This window comes from Stegastes partitus, unplaced genomic scaffold (genome assembly GCF_000690725.1).
Source record: "Stegastes partitus isolate 25-593 unplaced genomic scaffold, Stegastes_partitus-1.0.2 Scaffold99, whole genome shotgun sequence".
Lineage (NCBI taxonomy): Eukaryota > Metazoa > Chordata > Actinopteri > Pomacentridae > Stegastes > Stegastes partitus.
Window position 1 is genome coordinate 112,329 of NW_007577830.1, and position 19,004 is coordinate 131,332.

At 41.5% G+C, this 19,004-nt stretch overlaps 2 protein-coding genes across 2 annotated transcripts; one reads left to right on the plus strand and one right to left on the minus strand.

The window, feature by feature from the left end:
* Positions 1-483: 483 nt before the first annotated feature.
* On the minus strand, positions 484-13,218 carry pias4a (protein inhibitor of activated STAT, 4a). The gene is made up of 11 exons (XM_008277495.1): positions 13,172-13,218; positions 10,891-11,272; positions 10,699-10,783; positions 10,556-10,597; positions 10,139-10,229; positions 8,014-8,142; positions 7,003-7,108; positions 6,738-6,811; positions 6,482-6,642; positions 5,222-5,373; positions 484-4,084 (listed from the first exon to the last, which is right to left on the minus strand). The coding sequence occupies exons 1-11, from the start codon at positions 13,196-13,198 to the stop codon at positions 3,810-3,812; spliced, it is 1,524 nt and encodes a 507-aa protein (XP_008275717.1). The 5' UTR covers positions 13,199-13,218; the 3' UTR covers positions 484-3,809.
* A 3,257-nt stretch (positions 13,219-16,475) lies between these two features.
* Positions 16,476-18,015, plus strand: foxq2 (forkhead box Q2). The gene is made up of 2 exons (XM_008277496.1): positions 16,476-16,973; positions 17,641-18,015. Exons 1-2 carry the CDS (start codon positions 16,476-16,478, stop codon positions 18,013-18,015), a joined length of 873 nt encoding a protein of 290 aa, XP_008275718.1.
* Positions 18,016-19,004: the final 989 nt, after the last annotated feature.

Consider the following 19,004-nt stretch of genomic DNA (forward strand, 5'->3'; position numbering starts at 1 on the left):
TTTTTTTTCTGCATTATCAATCTAGGACATGTCAATGATTGCTTTTTTTGAGTGGTGTAAGATTAAAGAATTTGAATGGCGACTATTGTTTATGACTTTAATAAAAGTTTACAACTGTCTGAGGGGCCTACAGACTGATACTACTCTCAAAAAACAAAAACACACAATCACTGAGGTTGGAATTTGAAAATCTTCTGTAAAACACATATTTTTGTCAAAAATTAGGGCATATCTTGAATACAGCCCAAATGATCAAAAATAAAATGGACAAAAATGTCACGTAAGGGTTAAACAAAAAAGTCCAGGTTTACACAAAACAATGATCATCATATCTGGAGCTTCTGCAGACGCCCTGAACAGACAGAGGTTGTGATGCAGTGATCCTGTGGCTGATAGCGGCTGTCAGGCTGAACACACACACACACACACACACACACACACACACACACACTGACCATTTTCCAAATAAAATAATGGCAGACAGGGTTTTTAAGAACTGATTTTAATTAATTCCACACGTCAATAACAGCTGTTAGAATACGATCATTTTAAACTTTACAGTTTTATCCTCAACAGGCATCAAATGTGTCCCCAGATCTGAGCATTTGGTACAGGACATAACAATCCACACCTTGACCAGTCCTCCCAGTTTCTCAGTGGCATCAGCTTCCAGTGCTGCTGCCCCCAACAGCTTCTTATTGTCCGTTTGCCTATAGGAACAACTGGAGGCAATTCAAGGCTTAATAAAATATTTAAATTTTATTGTCTTTTAATATGAACATATAAAAAACACAACAAACAAAAACATTTACATCATGGATTGTAAGCCTCTGCCCATGCTACCTTATGCATTAGAAGAAGAAGAAGAAGAGATGCCACTACAAAAAGACCAGACCCTCAGCTCGCTCTCTCTCTCTCTCTCCCAAGCTCCAGAACAACCTGCAACCTTCTCTGGCTCAGTTCCACAGTAGCAACCTGCACCGCTTCTCACCTTTAACCATAAGATCATGAGAAGTTCAGGAGATCCACTCAAATAATGACCTTCTATACCTAGCAACAAATGAACAAAGTCATTTTCATATGTATAGCAGTTACTTACAAATAGCCCAGTTCGAGGCAGGTATTAGAGTTCTTTACATTTTGCTTCAAAGCGTCTTGTATAGAATATCCTTTTCAGGGTCAGACTCTGATGTATTACAGGCAAAGTGCCATCAATCAATTTTGTGTGGATCCCCGGATTTTATTTTTTTTTCTTTCTCATATGTATATCGATTTTTTTTAAGCTGTCAAAAGAAGGAGAAAAATGGAAGACGAGATTAGACTCAATCTACTTTTTCAACCGTCAACGCTATCGGAGGATGCACTTGCAACAGTGAGGCCCTGGATCAATGTGTAAATGGAAATTTCTCTGTGCATCTGAGCAAGGCAAAAAAAAAAACGAAAACCCGACCCTGTGCCCATCAAACAGAAGGGGTGGTGATGGAGGGAAGCACGCCATGCAGAACTCCTCCCGAGTCATTACCCCCCCGCGTCCTCCAGGTGTCACACAGTGAAGAAGGTTTCACATTTTCTGATTCTTATGCACAAGATGAAGCGGTCACGACGGTCAGGGATCCTCGATTAATACTCACTACAAGAGGGCTTTCAAATAAATAAGCCATAAACTCGGGATGGTATCGGATGAAAGTGCAAACAGCTCTAGCAACACAGCAAACACCTTTTTGTCTTATCGCCACACAAATGCTGATGATCTTCCTGCAAGACGAATCTAAAGCCCCCCTCAACTACCCCTATCTGAGGAGCAGCCGTCACATACTGACAATATTAGTGCAGGTGCAGAGGAATATTAGTCGTAAGCCTACAGCATGTAGCAATTAAAGTCCAATTCTATTCCAGCAAATAGATACGACCTTATCTACATTGAAAGGAGGCAGAGAGGGGTTTGCTGGACGAAGGAACTCTGCTCGCTCCAGACAGGACTATTTGTAACCCAATCAATGACTCTGAACTCGGTGTGGTTGCACGAACTGACACTTCATTAAGTTTCGTTGCGTCAGACGTGTCCAGCCCACCGCGAGCAAAGTACTCTGAATGGCTGCTGTGACCCGGGTCGGATTCATTCAGAGGGGGAAAGAAAAGCAGCGTTCGTCCAAAGCAGAGCCATGAGCCTGGATCAATTATACGTCTACACTCAAAATCCCAGCAGCAGAGGTTGCCCTGATTTCTGCAATCAACAGCTACGGTCTGTACAAAACTACAGCCAGATATCATGTGGATTTACCAGAAACGACTGTTAAGAGAATGTAAAGCAAATAAATAAATTCTTTCAAAGCAGAAACACAATGTGTGATAAAAAGGGTTACAGCACTTCTAATAATGTTCTTCTGTCCGTTTCTCTGACTTGAAACTTATAAATGGAATTAAAACACCTTCCCTCAGACTGGGGTCTCCTCAACCAAGCCAGCTCAACTGGCCTTAAAACAATGGGCTCCAATCTTCACCACTCAACAACAACACAAAAAAAAAAAAAAAGGCACCAAAACCTCAAAACCATTTCCTGTCTGCCACTTCTTAAAATACGCCTGCTTTGGCACAGCTGCCGTACAGTAATTTTGATGTTACGCCCATATGGGATTCAGAAAAATCAACTCAACCAAATCCTGTTTTCGTAAATGCAGTATCGTTTTACAGACCACCCATAGGTTTTTTTTTTTCCTTTTTTCTTTTTGCATCACTCACACCTACAGTTAGCCTCAGCGATCCACAAACTAACTCATCTTCAACCAAATCTTTTGTTGCTGCAGTGGGGACAGAGCTGCATGGAACGATGGAATTAAAAAAATACGAAGCAAAAAAAAATGTAGGAAAACAATCTCCAGTGTAAAATTGGCTTCAGAAAGACTTGTCAACTCATCTGTCCTGTACTTCTTTCAAAGCTACGCTCTGGTCAGTCTGCCAAGTTTTTTTTTTTTTTTATGACTGAGGTAGGTTCTCTTTATCTAAGGACAAAATAAAAATGGAAAGCATCACACATTGAGGCCAGTACTGCGCTCTGCCTTTTCAAAATTAAAAGGATAAATTCCTGAAAAAACTCAACAAAAAAACAAAAACAAAAGACCCTTTCAAGCTTTGAATCATTCTGTGAACAAAGAACACAATAGCAGAGGTTTGAGTTTGCATCACACTCCAGGTATTGCTGCCTTGTCCTCCCCTAAATTACTCATGCCTTCTCATTTGATGTTTTTCCGCCTTCTAACAAAAAAAACTACTGAGGAGCCTCCATTTTCAACTTGCCTGTTCATCACAAACGTGACAAAAAATCCGAGACGCAAACATTGTACGCCCATGGCTAAAAGGAGCCCGCGATTCCAAGTCATATACAAAGAGAGATGAGGGGGTTAGAGAGGGAATAGTCTGGAAATAGAGAAGCAAGGGTGGTGATGGTGGTGGTGGTGTTGGTGGTGTGGTGGGGTGCTCAATCCATTCAGTCTCTTTAGCAGAGGCAGGACGGTACAGATATTCACTGCGTGACGATTGGCCAGAAAGAGTTAGAGTTGCTTCCAGTGGTGCACAGTACAAAGAGGAATCCTTATCACTCTAGACTGAAGATTCATTAACAGTGCATGTTTGAGGGTGTGTTTGTCTTGTCTGGATATAAACCAGAGCTGCTAAAAGGCTCTGATGTCTGGGCATGAGGGAGGGTTGTTGTTGCATCTAGTGGATTACTGTGTTCCTGTCCTCAAGTTTCAAGCCCCCTGCCTCTCTGTCTGTGTGTGTGTGTCAGTCTATGAGGGGACAGAGCTGCAGGGTCAGTAGGCAGTGACTAGGTCCTTGTCGTAGTTGTATCGGCCCCTCTTTGGGGCGGGACTGTCGGCGCTGTCCTCAGTGTCCTCGCTGTCGCCTCCAGCCCCGCCCCCCTCCTCCTCAGAGGACGAGTCAAGAGTCAGATCTACCACCACACCTCCTCCCGGTGCCACGGCAGGTCCTCCCGTGACTCCCGCCATCCCCGCCGAACCGCTTCCAGATTTGCCCGTCAGACTGGTGCTGCTGTGGGCCGGTGAATGACCGTTTGCTTCAGGAATGCCTGCAGAGAGAAATGCCATTGTGAGAGATGATTAGAACAAGGATTTACTGGTAAAATATAGCAAACGGTAGCGATCGATTGATGTGGTTTTTCCAAGGCCGATGCTGCAACCAACAATTGGAAATAAAGACAGATTAGTGATATACATTGAACATGGTATATTAACAGCAACTGATGGCAGGAAACTTGTCTTTATAATTAGGTTTCCTCAGTAATAAGGATGAATTTGCTGAATATGTACAACACAAATAGGGATGAAGACATCACATGGTTCTAGGACCTTTTCCTCTGTTTACTACAGGACTGATTGAGATCGTACAGTTTGTCTTTTGCCGTTCCGTTAGTTGTTCTGTTTTCTCAACCTTTCACTATTCTACCACTTCTGTTGCCCACTAAGGCCCATATCTAAAAGCACGAATCTGTGGCTGCCTCCTAACTTAGCTGCTAGCTGTTAGCATAGCCTTAGCCACGGTGAAAGCAGCTACTTTCCTCATTTGTGGCGATGGCTTGCAGTTCTTGTTTAGATTTTTTCACGTATCTCTACTAGACAGACGTGTCCATCAATTAGAAACAGATTGTTAAAGTTAATAATATCCACAAAGATGCTACAGTACTCCCGATAGCGTTACCCACAAGCTCAGAGGCACAGCAAACCTCTTGGTGAGAGCCTTAGCCGAGCACTATCAGCAAAATAAGCTCCGGTTGGACTGACGCCGACCATTTTTTGGGAATATTTAGTGTATCGTTGAACACTGGGTGTGTTTGTGGAAGATTGCAGTGTTTCTTACAACTTCTATAGTATGTGCGACTTTATCTAATTCACCAGAACTGCTCGGTTCTGTCTCCGTCCGTAAACAGTAGCTTCAGTGTGGATGGCTATTACTTGTGAAGAGCCAATCAGACGGCGCTGTGGACGGGATGCTGCTTGATATCAAAGAGCCATTACAAACAGAAAGCGGTGCTAAAGTAGAGCATTTAATTGATTTTTTAAAATCCTCGCTTAATAAAAATAACAAAGGCTGAGAGTCGGGGAAATGGCCAAATATTTACCCCGATACTTGGTTGATCCCTCGTAGATTCAACAGAAAAAAATGACGTTCACACATTAGGAAAAAGACAATCAAGTGTGATACTTACATATATCAACAACAGGGTACTCTGGTGTGTTGCTGCGTTCTCTTTCCCTGTCCCTCTCCTTCTCATCTCTGATGGGTCGCCAGGAGCCGTCTGTTAAGTATTCAATCTCCTCAATGTCCTCGCTTGTCTCCTTCAGAATCTCAGATAACAGCCTGAAATGCACACTGCTGGTTAGAGGCAGCTCACAAAGCAGATTTTACACGTCAAGTAAAGGGACAATCCAGGACTCTAGCAGAGGTCTGAATTAGTTGAATCTTGTAGTTTTTGGTCCATCCTGCATTCAACGGATCTTGTCTGTCATTCTGCATCTACAAATTATTTTGCCATGCAGACCATTTCTCTATAATCTTGATCATTTACATTAAATAACAAGGTATTATTCAAATTGTGCTCCATGAGCAAATTAACAAAAACACCCTTAAATCCTTCCCCCTTCCTTGTTATTCCCCGAAATTCCAACCAACGTGTAGTAATTGAGCGGATAAAACCTAAACTTAGATCAGTTAAAGTAGGGACTTTCACACAAGCTTAATTTAAGGAATTCAAATCTACCTCGCAGCCAAAGTGCAGCACAATACTTTTACTCATAGGGGAAGTAAGGGAGTGCCTGTGAGCGCTGCTTATCATTTGCAGGAACTTACATGCCCAAACTGTTGTGGATGAAAATACCTTATCAAGAAGTGTTATGATAAAACGGACTCATCAGTGTCTATGAAGGATTTGCTATTGATCAAATATTTAAAAGAAAAATCACAACAAAAACCCCTGAAGACTGATATATATTTTGCACCTATAGCGAACAGAGCATTTTACGCTGCCAATAAATTAGTCTAGAAGTCTTAAGAGTTGCTTGCATTGCCTAAAAAAAACAAACACATGCTGAGTCTTCTTCAGTCACATGACTACATGGTTCACTACAACTTTGCCAAATAAAACAGTTCAAAGAAAAACAAGGCACTTTACAGGACTACTACTGTTGAATTGTAACATGACAGCTGTTGCAGAAACACAACAGATAACTACCCTGTCATGACATGCAAAATATTCAAAACTATTAAAATGGAAACTCAATACTCTGGCGCATGGTTCAACATGTATCAAGACCTATAAAACATCTGTGCAGTTCAATTTATTTTCCTCCACGCTGACTTTAACATACAGTTATAGTTAAAGTTACACATTGTATATTTTCAAAATGTATTGAAAGGAAGATGGTGCTGCAGGGGTGGGACGAGTCAGAGCACGACTCCGTGTACTCACCCATCAATGGTGAGCAGCTCAAATGGAGCGGGTTTGTCACAGACGGGGCAAGTCCATGTGGGCTTCTTCTCGTTCATCTGCAGGAAGAAGACTGCGTCGAAACACTGGAGATGAGCACAAGTTAACACTCGGCATGGCACGCCAAGCCGCATCTTCACCAGCTGGGAAAGAGAGAGGAGAAGAAGATGGATGTTAGATAAATATTTTGGAAACTTGTCACGGCTAAAAATGTCCGGTTCGAGGAAGATGGACTCACTGGACAGATGAGAGAAACTCGGAGGCCTGTGGTCGCGATTTCGCTCTCTGGGTCAAAACGTAGTTTGTCTTGGACTGCAGATAAATGGTAGGTAAACAGTTACGACGACATGTGGCAATATTGGAAACTCAATACACAATGCGGTCTTATCAGGACAGAGTTAACAAAAGGCTCACAGCCAATGACTTCCAGAGACAACACTGAAGTGACAATGTGTGTTTCTCATTTCATTCCCAGTGTTTCATAATGTATAGGCACCACTTACTGCGTTCACGACAGCGTTCTGCACTCTCAACGGAGCAGAGCTTGAGTTGGCTGAAGAGGTCTGCTGCGGTGAAGACCCTCACTAAATAAACTGCCACAGAGTACCGCTGAAAACACAGATTCACATGTTGTGAGCATTACATCAATGAAGGAACCCACTGAAAATTGAGCAATGACAAACTAAAGTTTAACACAAGATTTATCACGGTGAGAGGTCACCTTCCTCTGCTTATGTTGGAGGAAGGACTATGGAAAGTCTAGACTGGAAGCATCCTGATTGATGATGGACAACCTCTCACATTTAGTGGGCCTATTAATAAAACCACATAACACAGAAAAACCTGACAGCAGATCTATTTTATTAAAGAATGTCCACTATCTTACAGAACTTTGTTAAAATTGATTCAACCCTAAGGGAATGTTAAAGAAAAACATTCAAGCTTTAATACAAACATATCTCTTTGCTTAAATAGTCTTAAATTTCACTGGTTTGAGTTCCTTAAAAAGCATTTCTTCTGGGCCAAGCACTAAGTTATGGACTTGCATTGACTGAGTATGCTAAGGAGTCACATTTTTTATTCCTGTGTTACATAACAAACAAAGTTTTCATCTTCATTGACTTGTTTTTTCAGCTTGAAGTAACATATAATAAAAACACCATCTTAGGCTACGTTTAGTTTTAACTTCAAAGTTGTTCATCTTTTACTGGCTTACAAAACGGCACTTAAAAAAAAAAGGTGCCACCAAGACAGAGAGTCTATTTATTAATGTCCCAGCTGCTTATCTGGATGAGATTGATGATTGTAGAGGCAACAGCCTTTAAGGAGTTATACCACACACAGCTGAGTGGGACCCACAGTGCTAGTCCCAGCATGCCTTGCTGGAGGCTGGAATCTGCCAAAAGGAGGTGGACAGCTTTTTTCTTCTTTTTTTTTTTTTTTTGAGGGGAATCTAGGTTGCTCTACTTGCCCCTTTGCCACCATGACTCTGAGATTCAGCATTTAATTCTGACCTTGCCAAAGTTTCCCCAGGTGATGGTGACTCTGTTGGTGACATTGGAGAGATGCAACCAGGGAGTGATGTTTACAGGACGACAAGGACGACGAGGCTCAACACCAGGCTTATTAGAGGGGTAGTATCCCTGTAAACAGGCAGAATGGGAAAATAACATTTTAAAAACGTAAGCAAATACATAATTAGCTAAAATCAAACAGATCTGAAATCCTTCTAGATGACTTTGTTGTACACTCATTTTCAAACCATGAGGCTCAACATTACAAACACAAAAACATACAAAATCATTTTGTTGTGAAAGTTCAAATGGAAGAAGCTCAGGTCTCTACCTTGGGCAAAACAAAAAGAAAAGTTCTGAGCTCCAACCAAGCTGGATTCGGATGTTAGATTACAGTGACTTTCCTTTTGCTCTGCATATGTTTGTTGAGTTATACGCAGCTAAAAACAAAAGAAAAGCCAAGTTCTACTAAATTATACACCAGTGCCAGTACTTGTTAAAATGTGAGCTGAGCTGATGCATCTCCAGTTACTGGTCCTTGTGGATTCCATTTGAAATAATGGGCCTATCTGGTGTTAACATATTAACAATGACGTTCGTGTGCTGCATCATTTTCTATTTACACAGAAGTAAACAGAGTAAAAATAGGAGGAGGTAGGAGGAAGGAGGAAGGAACAAATGGTGCTGCAAAATATCATACTTCCTTTCTTCTTCTGGCAGTTTGTGCAGGTCTAGAAAACATTTAGCCCAACATTTATCAAATTGCACCTCCAGATGATTAGCTGCAATACACTGATTCATCTGCGGATTATTTTCTCAAATAATTGATTCACAAAACAGTGAAAATGATGCATTCAAGTCTTGAGTCTTTTTTTAATCTGACCATTGGTTCAGCCCTAAAATATTCCATTTAAAATAATAATAAACAGTGAAAAGCACAAAATCCTACAGCTGACAAGATGAACACAACAGTTTTGTTCTTTCTGGTTTAAAAATGACAAATTCTCCACAAAGTATCAAAACATTCGCATTAATCAGCTCATCATTCTCCATCCAGCTCTTAAATACATGTTTGGATGATATACCACAAAAACACAGCGCATTAAAATCACCCTTTATCTGCTATCACTGTGTACTTATTACCTTTGTTATTACATCTGAGTAATGTGGCTGAACAATAAGACGCTTAAAAAAGGCACTGACTTATCACACAGTCTCAGGCTACTCTCATCCGCCATTGCCGCTACTACATTTACTACCACTACTTCTGCATTTCATCAGAAAACTGTTGTGCTGTAATTTTTTCCGTCTGTCCAAGCTCTGACATCAGAGTTTGGTTATCAACTTGGGTTGAACAATAATATCAGCGCGTCATTGGGATTGACCAACGTCAGGCTAAAACGTTTACAGTTCTGTTTGAAGTTGCAGTAATCTTATTATTATGACTCGTGAATGAATACAGAAAAGGTGTCTGCACCTCCCACTGAATCATCAGGACACACTTTATGTTCGATGCAGTCAGAACAAGAAAAAAGCATCTATCAGTATTACCAATCAGCCTAAATCAGTTGGAAAATATCCAACGCACATATTCAAAAAACCAATCCCTACTATCAACAGGAACCTTCTTCTTCTTCTTCTTCTTTTTTTTAAATGCAAGAAACTACTAAATTCCCAATTCTGTCTTTCCGGTTCAGTTTGCTGACTGTACACTTTGTCAACACAACAGTGGAGCAATCCCTTGTTTGGATGCTAAAGCTTCTCACCACTACATGAATGCACAACAACACAACAATAAGCCACACAGAGACTTGCAGCTGGAGAGCTTCCTACTCAAATGTTGCCAGGTTTGTTGATGCCTTCCTGTTTGCTAACAACCACATTACCTGTGCCTGGATATTCTTGTTTTTTTCTTCAATGTAGACCTAAACCAGGTGGGTTTATCGATCACTATCATATACTAGACACTAGCTAAGCTGGGGCCAGGCTGTCAGTGATTTGTTTGGAAACAAATGTCTTACAGCAATGACTGAGGAATTTCTTCAACAGGAACACAAGACCAAACCCAGCTTTTGGTATGTTTGTATTCTGTAGGTGTGGCGAACCTCAGAGTGAATCAACTCACCGGCACATGACAGTAGGACTGGTTGACTTTGACAGCAATGTTGGGAGGATACTGGTCCTCCTGAACACCAATAGAGTCTGTGTAACAGATTCTGCAATAAAGAGGAATAACAGAGAGAAAGCTTAGTGCCACACGAATGACTCACTATTTGGCCACTGAGGAGGACTGAACCTGTATCTGTCAGGTCTTGTAATAAAAATAAATGAATGAGATCACATCACATGTGAAATTCCAACCCTATATATACGTGCATGATAAAACATTTTTTTCCTCTTAGTCATTCTTTTGCATCTGTGGGAGAAGTTCTTATTAACAGCACAGTCACTGGAGGGACCAGATCATTCCAGAAAAGAGGACCTCGAAACATTTATTAACCATTAATTCAGTACGGTTCATTAGGAATCACTGGGAACTTACCTAAGAACCACCTGGATCGATCGTATTCCTGGACGAAGCTCACTGAGAAAAGAAAAGGTCACAAATTGAAACAGACATATTTGTAAATCAAACTAGTGTTAACTGAAAGATCTGGGAGGTAGCGCTAGCTTCTTTTTTTTTACCTTGCATTTCTGATCTGGTCTGCTTGGTTCGGTGTTAACTCAAAGATGCATTGACTGTCCTGCAGTTTCTCATTGTTCTGGGCAACTGTAAACAGATAAAGAAAAAATCCATCATAACGGCACAAAGAATTCTCAAAAACTGACAATGATTTAAACAGAAGGACAAAAAAATAAAATAAATTCTGCACTCACTTAGCTCTGTTGGTGGCAGCAGCGTCTCCAAAGTTTGGTAGAAGGGCAGTGGTACCAGCTTGACCTCTGCTGCAGGTGTGGGGATTGGTTTGGAAATGCCGTTGAGGTAGTCTGCGCCCTGAGAGGTGGCAGTGGGGGAAGAGCTGAGAGATGAGTAGGCAACTGGGACGCCCTCTGGACGCCTTGCCGCCAGCCAACCAGATGTTTTGGGGAAACGTGACTCATAGAGTTGCCTGACGTTCTTCAGCAGCTCCGGGCTGTACTCGGTCTGCACCAGCCTCAACGCGCGCCCCACCAGGTCCTGCTTCAGCCCACTTTTGCTGCGACCCATTGAGGCCAGCAGCGTCTGCAGGTCTGAGACCCGGAAACTTTTGACCATGTTCTGGAGGGAGGACAAGATAAGAATATGAGAAGCAGAACACAAAGACAAAGAAACATTTCTCTAAACTATTGGAGATTTATTTTAACATGTTATTTCCTGTCAGGACAAAAGGCACAGTTTACCAGTGGTTCCCAGGCTAGAGAATACATTTAATAACATTTTTGTTTAAACTCTGATAAGTTTCTTAAATAAATATATCGAGTTCTCTGGAAAACCCCATCAAGACAAATTGCAAAATTCAATATCCTGTGGAAAGTCCCACATGCAGCACACCTGGAAAATTTGTAACCCAGCAGGATCCAAACAATTATTTACCATTAACTCATGTGCAGCGTTCAACATGACATAGGAGTCCATCAAACTGTTTGATACCTGCTAAAATTAGCATTTGTCCTTGGTCACTTTAATCCTACAGAGGCCTGAAACTGCCTTGTAATTAGCTGGCTATATTAAGAAGACACATCGCTGCTTATTCTGATCGCCTGCATTAAGGCTGAGTCACTGTTCTTAAATTGTGTTAACGTTAATAAAACTTTATAGTCCAAAATCTGCAGCAGCAAATCACTGTCTAACCATCTAACCCATAAAGTCATGTGTGACACAAACAAACATGCCTAAAAAGTAAAGGCATGAACACTTTTGACTGTGATTTGAATATTCAATCATAAAAAAAAGGTTAAATGGACAAAGAAGTGTGTGGTAAAACTTCTCATTCATTTCTAAGAGTTCACCATGTGAATTTATTCATTTAGAGCTTAATCTGTTTACTGTCTACATTTAATGTAGCACTTAGCTGCTCCAGCAAAATGCACTTTTATTTTTGAACTTCTCCTGATGGGCAGCATGTTTATCAAATGGTTCCTAAGCATTCACTGTTTCCCTGTTTAATATCACTTGCATCAACTGCGAAAGGCTGAGGACAGACTTGTTTGTGCAGGAATAACCATTCATATGTAAGCAGAAGAAAAACCATCACGAGCTTTACTCACTGAATACACAGAAAGTGTGGTCAGCACGTAAATCTCCTACACTCGCCAAAATGTGTCCTTGTTTTCATGAGCTACACTAAACTTGTACACCTTTTTTTTTTAAAAAACAAAAAACAAATGGAATGTAAAGACAAACCGCACAACTAAAGACATATAGCCCGTATGAGGATGTTTATATGACAGGCTGAGAACTTGACTGAAGAGCAAAACACGGAATGTTGTTGTTACTGGAAAAACCTGAGGCGTGCGACATGCTTCGGATTCATCTGATATTTCTGAGTTGAACATCATTGAACAAATGCGTTTGTGTCTAGATTAAATTCGCACAATACGGTCGCTGTCCATTGTGCTTTTCTGATGGACAAGCTGTGCAAAACTGCAGCCATACATTCAGCAACGTTGCAGTCCGGCGCTCAGCCTCACTTGAACATTGCCATTGTAGCCTGCGCTATCGGCAGGCTAGCTTCTCCACAGACCGGGCTGTCGGTATTCAATCATGGCTACTGGACGTTTTGACAGGTGCACAGCTCCACAAACTAACCGGCTAACTACATTCAGACGTTACTGTAAGACGAATAATATCAAATGGTAACATGCCAGGAAGCACGCCAGCGGCAAACCCTCAGATGCTTGTATGGTCGCATCATTCATTTTCGATGTCTCCCCTCAGAGCCAGCGTGATGCTAGCTAAACCAACGCACTTGCCTAGTTAAATTACCTAGTCGGCTAGCTAAGTTAGCACCACGGGCTACTTGGTTTCGTCGTGATTTCAGTGCCCCACATTTGTGGGAATAAACACGCTTAACAGTATTCACACAAAGCCCCCGGTTCCCCCACGACCGGGGTGAGTTTCAGCCCACACTCCCGCGCCCGTCTCCCATCAAACCAAAGCCAGCCAAGCTCTACTTGCCATCGCTTCCACCAGTTCGGCCGCCATCTTCGTGCAGCAGTACCGCGAGAGTCAGAGACGACGGCTAGTCTTTCACCAATGAAACGCCGAGTCTGCTTTGATTGATGGGCCGCCACGGCCAATCACAGCGCGGGTTTGACCGGAGCCCGAAGCGCTACATTCGAAATGGGCGGGACCCCCGTTATTTAAAGTCACAGTGCAACTTTTTAAAAACACTAAGAGGCAGGTCCCTTTTCCAAAACAGGCCTCACCAGCCAATAACGGCACCACATGCCGTGATATTTTGATATTCGTGGTGTTTCAGTTTTATAATACTGCGGTATCGTGAAGGTGAGGGTTAAATAATGTTTAAATACAACGTGGGCGAAAAGCATGGAGTGTCAAGTGGACCGGGTCGCATGGTCCGTTCAATTCCCGTCCGAGCGAAAAATTCCGGTTCAGCTTCTGCGTCCAGCCGAGAGATGTGGAGTTGATGCTTTGTCTAAGGTGTGTTCATAATTGAATTAAAACGAGTAATTACCAAAATATAAACACACATCAAGGTAAAAACCAGCCACATTCCGCCGGTTACACAAAGACCACGTTGTGTCACCACGTTAGAAAAAATGTAAATGAGTGTTTTTAGGACAAATGTAGAATCCCTGCGGTGATCCAGGCCTGCTTTTCCACAAAGCTCCTCATATGTGGGCAAAGAATAGCCTCATGGAAACACAAAAATCAATTGAGGGAATTGCAGTATCATGTAATTACATGGTGTGTTTTGTTTTGGCGTTACTTTGGATGTGAAACGTCAATAAAACAATGCCGCATTTTCAGAAAGAGCAGCTGCCCTTGTCATTCTGCTGATTGATAGAAAAGACTCTTCATGTTTAATATCTTATATTAACACATTTGCAAAGATAAGACTCTATTAGTTCAGCTATTCATACGCCTGATTCAATTTAATTCACACACGCAAACCCAAATTACAACTTGGAAATTTCTCTACAATACATATTCTCTTCTTTCTTTCTTTTCTTTCCTTCTTTGTTTTTTCTTTTTTAACAGATCTGACATTGGTTTATGCTTTTTAGTAATAAACCGTAAGTCTGCATGTAAATTAATATAACTACGTAGAATGTATAAGCCTTACAAGACAGCATACATTATTGCTCAGTGCTGTGCATATATTTCTTGTTACATTATTTAAACAGAAGAGGGCAACATGGTCCATGATTTGACCCGACTCATTTAATTCGTCTCTTGTGTGTTAAACCTGCAGAACAAAGCAGATCTATGTAGATTCTGTACTGTTGGTGTTATGTGGACTAAAGTGATAAATGTTTCTTTTAATTATCTCTCATGTGGAGGTTATTCATATCTCTACAACTCCACAGTCAGCAAACCCATCAGGATAAACTCATGCACATAGACGCTGTTAAACATAGACTTTTATTTATGTCAGATCCCAGAGATTTTAGGAATATAAAACATGGCGACATCAATTTTCCATTTGATGTGAAAGTGGCATCTTGAGTTTAAACATTTCATACAGTGCAAGTGTGATGAAGCTTCACTCAAGCAGGAGAATACATAGATACAGAATGTGTATGTAATGCTGTGTTTTTATTTATTTTCAAATATTTTATTTTACTTTGATTAGGAAATTGAATTCAAGTGGTTAAATAGTTCTAAGTTTTAAAATGGATTGTGCTTCAGGAAATCTTACAGTTGTTCAAAAACACACAAAGAGCCTTTGTGTTCCTTCACTGTAAAGACTCAGTTAAAAGTGCAAATTCTGTTTATTAAAATGTAATCGTACCAATGTCATGTAAAGATACAACCCACAACTTTAAAGATCACTTTATAGTCATTCAGAGTTTGGCTGTGTAGATATTTGGCCAGCACATCAGGGCATAAAAAAGGTCCAGTGCCACTTTACTGTTGACATTACAGCATCATCACAAACAGGCACAATTCATACAAGTCATAGACATCAAAAAATACTAAAACAGTACCATAAAATTTATTCATACCTGGCTTATGTTCCATTAAGTCCTTGTAGCAAAACTTACAAATGACACTGAATTAAATTTACAGTTAAATTCAACACAGAAATTAAGTAATTTTGAGTGCTGATATATTTTGAGAGCTCCATGAAACAACTGTTCATGTCGAGCCAGATGGTAGCTTTTAATTTGAAGAAAAAAAAAAAACGACCTTAAATAGCCAGTAACACATCAAACACAATTTAAAACACAATATAATACAATGTTGTATCCAGAAGCAGTTCAGTGTAGATTTTCTGTGATAGATCAATGATTATATTTGCTCAACTTAAAAAAAAAAAAAGACACGTAAAAAAGCCTAAATTCCTCCTGCTAATAACAAAGACAAAATTGATATAATAATAGGTAAAAATTGGAATAAAGATTACAGTAGATGTGATTTTTAAAAAGGTTCATTTCAACAACAGGACATGAAATCTAATTTTTCATTTGTATCTGTTACTGTTCTGTTACCATGTGGCTGCACAATATGTGAATGTTCTTCCCCCTCCCAAAAAAAAGACATGTGTGAACTCCAAAACACCAAACTTGAGCCATTAATTACTGCTCTATGGTAATTGAAGTAAATCTTTGGACAGTATCCCGGACAAAACTACTTTAACAGGATAACTCGGGCATCTAAAAGGCCTTTGATTCTACAGCATGCATCCCCTGCACACCATGTCTTACTAAATCTTGAGTGTTTAATCTCCCGTAATTACAAAGATTTGCTTAGGTTAATAAAAATAATCCGCCTCAATTGAGACCCCCTACCTGGACCTCCCCTGTGCCTTCTTGGCCCCTTTCTGTGAGGGATAAATTCACAGTCATATAAATACAGTCACCTTGAAGCACAGCTCCGTGATTCGGGAGCAAAAGGCTGTTGGATACCCGAGAAAGAGGTTTTGGCAGGTTTGTCAGAGAGTCGAAGACTGTTTGCTTAAAATTTGTTGGCAAACAAAGTGGCCGCATTTAGTCGTGCAGACTGACGTCATTTCCACGAGTTGAGACGGTGTCACTCTTTAGCGCATCAAGGTTAACAACAGTTGAGAGGCTCATCGTTATCTGTGATCTTGTCAACAGTAAGACTTTGGCGAAAGAATCGAGTGGCACCGAGGCGTTTTACTTTATGAAAGGTCCTAATTTTTTAAAGGAAAATAGCCATGCTGTGAAACTCAGACACACCCAACTCTGAGAAGACTTTCGGAAGAGACATTTTTCCATTCATGACTTCAGACCTCTTCAACAGTCAGTGTGGAGCCAATAAAACCTCTGCAATGAGTCTGAGATATCTTAATTCAGAAATGACAATGGAGGACAGGAGCAGCCGCAACGGAAGCAGAGAAAGGCTCGGACTGAGCTTCACTATCGACTACCTTCTGTTCAATAAAGGAGTCAAAGGTTTGAAGGAAGAAGGAAGTCGTGCCGCAGAGCAGACAGAGAGCAACATGCTAAATCATCACAATCCTAAACCCGAAGAGGTGGGGATTCGCCGCGAGACTCAGGAGAAGCGTCTACAGAGGTCAGACACTGGGAAAAGGATAGTCAAAGAAGAGGAGGGGGATGCAGAGCGACAAGAGGAGGGGGAGGAGGAAGTGACCACCACCACCACCACGTCCACCGGCAGCAGCAGTCCTAAGAAGTCTGTGGACAAACCCAACCAGTCGTACATCGCGCTCATCTCCAAGGCAATCCTCGCGTCCGAGCAGAAGAAGCTACTGCTGTGTGACATCTACCAGTGGATCATGGACCACTACCCTTACTTCAAGAGTAAAGTATGTTCATGTCAGTCTTGTTGTGTTCTTTCTGTTTGTGTGGCAGCCACAGATCAACACGTTGTCGTGGAATGAGTCGGAAAGCAAAATTGGATGATGTATAGTTCTCGGTACAGACGTTAGCAATCTGAGAAAGTGTTCCCCCCCAAAAAACACAGATATCAGGATAGCGGGACAGATATCGAGGCAGCACGTTTTTCTTGAGGTGTTTAATTCGGTTGCGATAAACAAGAATGCGGCAGCCATTTTCGCATGCGAAGCGACCTACTTGGCGTGCGTAATCTGTCTGAGTGGTTAGACAATTAGGTGCTCGCGGGGACACTCGATGATCTTGTTGTTGGCAAATTGGCAAATAAAGTAATCCTGTTGCTAGGTTGCAAACTGCTCCTGCCTTTTACCAGGTGCTGCAGCAGATTGGACGTAGCCTAGGGGATTAAAGTCGATCGCTGGTGCTAGAAAGGTAACTCGGGGTGTCGTGTCTTGCTGCGATCATATGCGTTGTTGACAAGCTATGGCGCGTCCTGCCAACAACAAGCAAGGTGACGTCCCGAAGAGGATCAGCGATACTTAACAGCCACCTATGTTTATTTTCCACCCATTGTTTGACTCCTAATTAACGTGTTGCTTTCGTCCTAACCACCTTTATCTTCTTTACTTGCACCAACAGGATAAGAACTGGAGAAACAGCGTGCGTCACAACTTGTCCCTCAACGACTGTTTCATCAAAGCAGGCCGAAGCGACAACGGGAAAGGCCACTTCTGGGCGATTCACCCGTCGAACTATGAGGACTTTTCTAACGGGGACTACCACTGCCGGAGGGCACGGCGGAGGGTACGCAGGGTGGCGGGACAACTTCCTCTTTCCTCCCTGGCCTCGCCCTACCACCCTGCCCTCAGCAGGCAGCACAGACCAACCTGCTGGTGCTGTCCTCCGGCCCCAGCGATCCCTCTGTCCTGCTTGGCCCCCAGACTCTACTGGCCCTGGTCCGGCTTGCAGCCACAAGTGGGGCTCCACCTGGGCCTAAATGCCTCTTTACCTTGAGAGTGAATTTGTTTGTACTGTTGTGGTATCATATATTTACAGTTTGGCCCTGGTTACTATTGGCTAAACTCTAGAATCTTATGCTAATGATTATATCATTAGAAGATGTTAAAACTGAAAAAGACTTGGTCAATATTCTGCTTTATAAGTAAGAACAAAGGGATTTTTAGGATGCTAATGATTTGCTAAAATGTATGAATCTTTCAAAGCTGTTGCACTTATTTGTATTCTGAATGTTTTTAGAATAACAAAATGCAATGTTTTGTTATAATCGCATTAAATAATATTGAATTAAACACCATGTGTGTTGTGTGTGTGGTGCCCACTTGTGCATGTGAGTGCAGCTTTTGCTAAAAGTGAGCCCAATGCTAAAATACCTCCCGGTGTTAGATGCTAATTAGTCAAAGCTGTCGGGATGTAAAATCTTCTGCCTTAAGAGACTAAAATCGGGCTTTCCAAAGCCGACTCCCAAGGAAATGAGGCCAGATAATCTCGGCAATCCCAAATAGTTTCAAGAAATAGGAAGCTTATCACACAATGTAATCCGCAACCGCTGCTGCAGAAAGAGGGGGACTGCGGGAGGTCGAGGATGAAGGGAGCGGAGGAAAGGGAAGGAGGCCCGAGGGGAGGGAGGGGATTTATTGGAGAGAGGTGGAAGGGGATTTTAAGGACTGTACGTGCAGATGAATCAGTCAAGGTGGATAATTAATGCAAGTAGAACACTGATATATATATATACATACATACAGATAAACTAAAGGAAAAAACAAACATCAGGTGTGTGGTTATGGTGTTCAGAATTGTTCTATTGCATTTTAGCACTGATTCTCTGGAATTCTACTGATGGGATGAAACACATTTTCCCAAAAATATAATACCTCATTTTGTGTTTTGACGATGGTGGTAAAGACATAAAATGCCCTCAGTTTGAAATAGTGCAGAATCTTAAATATTTCCTCCTCTTAGTCGACTCTTGTATTTTCTCGATC

What these genes read in the sequence shown, in the direction of transcription:
- foxq2 (XM_008277496.1), top strand. Translation starts at nt 16,476, where the DNA reads ATGAGTCTGAGATATCTTAATTCAGAAATGACAATGGAGGACAGGAGC. An exon ending in ACCCTTACTTCAAGAGTAAA is followed by an intron (nt 16,974 to 17,640) that starts GTATGTTCATGT and finishes TTGCACCAACAG; the next exon opens with GATAAGAACTGGAGAAACAG.
- pias4a (XM_008277495.1), bottom strand. Translation starts at nt 13,198, where the DNA reads ATGGCGGCCGAACTGGTGGAAGCGATG. An exon ending in GAGTTTCTCTCATCTGTCCA is followed by an intron (nt 6,643 to 6,737) that starts GTGAGTCCATCT and finishes TCTCTTTCCCAG; the next exon opens with CTGGTGAAGATGCGGCTTGG. An exon ending in GAGCTGCTCACCATTGATGG is followed by an intron (nt 5,374 to 6,481) that starts GTGAGTACACGG and finishes TGTGCATTTCAG; the next exon opens with GCTGTTATCTGAGATTCTGA.